Raw genomic sequence first — 1,592 nt, 5'->3', positions numbered from 1 at the left:
GACACCACACTATGTTTCTAATCAGTGCAGCTTCCGTCTTTTTCCCGACTTTCCCGCTCCGCCGATGAATTTTCCGTCAGTCAACAGAGCGCGATATTTGTCAACAAGCGGAACTATAAATATGCATGCAAAGGGAGCGCTGGTGGGCGGTGGAAAATGTGAAAATGGTGGGGAAAAGCAGAGCGGGAGCGAAGTGGGCGAATGAAAATGGATGCCATCAGGGCATTTTTGGGGGGCAGGAGGCTCTGATTTTCCACTCACAGCCAGGCACTTCATTTCATTCCATTTCCCGTGCACTTTTTACTTTCTGGCAAACTCATTTTTTACACGCTCCCCCCGGAAAAATCGAAAAAAGTAGTACGGCATTCGGAACGCTCGCAACTTACCGGCAGGGGAATAGAAAATCAAGTGAAATCGTGTTCATCCAGCCAACCATACATTCTCCACACAACTTAAAGGCATCATCTCCTTTCGCAGTGATTGCGAATTCACAGGATGCTCGGCACTTTCAAGATGCGATCTGTTCTGCAGACTCAAAAGATATTGCGATCGATGTGCCATGGTAAGTTAAGTTAAGTTAGTAGCTTAAGCTTATCATAGACTAGCAAACAGCGAATGATAAGCTAACTTAAAGCAGAGCAAGAAGTATGTTTATAAAATATACATAGCTATAAGATATATTAGGTCCGTTTCGACTTATTTATATACTATCTGCAATATGAAGAGGGCCTTGTTGAAAGCAGATAATTCTAGGACTAAAAGACTAGACGGACATGGATCGACCAATTCGGCATGTTATGCTAATGCTAACATAAATATTCTTAATTTTCACAGATTCGCAACGCATTAAGGCGCAGTTTCTTCTCCAAAATGGAGAGTCCCCTTCCAATGTTGAGGAGGTCGAACAGGATAAGGAGGAGCAGGCCGTGGCGGAGCCACGCCCCCGCACACCCTTGCGCAATCCACTAAGTCGACGCAACACTGTGAACAGCTCTCGACTCCAGTACATTAATGACAAATACAAGGAGCTGGCCAACGAGGTGGAGTTGCGCAAACCGAAGGCCAAGCCATTTGTGTCCCGCCACGCCCTCCATTCGGGGCGGTTTGATAAGTAGGACCCCAGTCTCCAAGCCTCGCAGCCCCTTTTCCAAGTGATCGAAAATGATGACTTCGAAAGTTGCATTCTTTTCCGTTTAAAACAAAAATAGAGGATACTCCTCCGTCAACTGTTTGATAAATCGCTTCCCTTCCTGTTAAATCGCAATTTCAAAAGCTAATAAATGGGCTAAGACAACATAATTTTCGATTTCATGGAAAATGATCATAGTAGTAGTAAAGGAAATATTGGTCAAATATGTGGTAGTAACAAGGCGTCCAGTCAAATATTTTAATCTGACTGCACGTAGTAATATTTTCCATAAGCTTTATAATATCTTTTAGTCCATTAAGTGGATCTTTATCACGAAACCAGAATACCCATCACGTGTATTTTTGTAAATGGGTGAATTGTGTGTCTAGGCCAAAAGGAAAATCATAGCGAGGCCCAAACAACCAACAACCAGCAACACAGAAGCCGTCATGTAACGGATGCG

General features: G+C 43.6%; 1 protein-coding gene across 1 annotated transcript; it reads left to right on the top strand.

Annotated features, from left to right (window-relative positions):
- The first annotated feature begins 251 nt into the window (after window positions 1-251).
- LOC6615157 lies at window positions 252-1,299 on the top strand. Its single transcript, XM_002039537.2, has 2 exons — window positions 252-562; window positions 835-1,299. The coding sequence occupies exons 1-2, from the start codon at window positions 496-498 to the stop codon at window positions 1,113-1,115; spliced, it is 348 nt and encodes a 115-aa protein (XP_002039573.1). The 5' UTR covers window positions 252-495; the 3' UTR covers window positions 1,116-1,299.
- Window positions 1,300-1,592: the final 293 nt, after the last annotated feature.

The sequence above is a fragment of the Drosophila sechellia genome, chromosome X (assembly GCF_004382195.2).
Source record: "Drosophila sechellia strain sech25 chromosome X, ASM438219v1, whole genome shotgun sequence".
Classification (NCBI taxonomy): Eukaryota; Metazoa; Arthropoda; class Insecta; order Diptera; family Drosophilidae; genus Drosophila; species Drosophila sechellia.
Note: the sequence above shows the minus strand (reverse complement) of the source record. Positions and strands in the feature narration are given on the sequence as shown.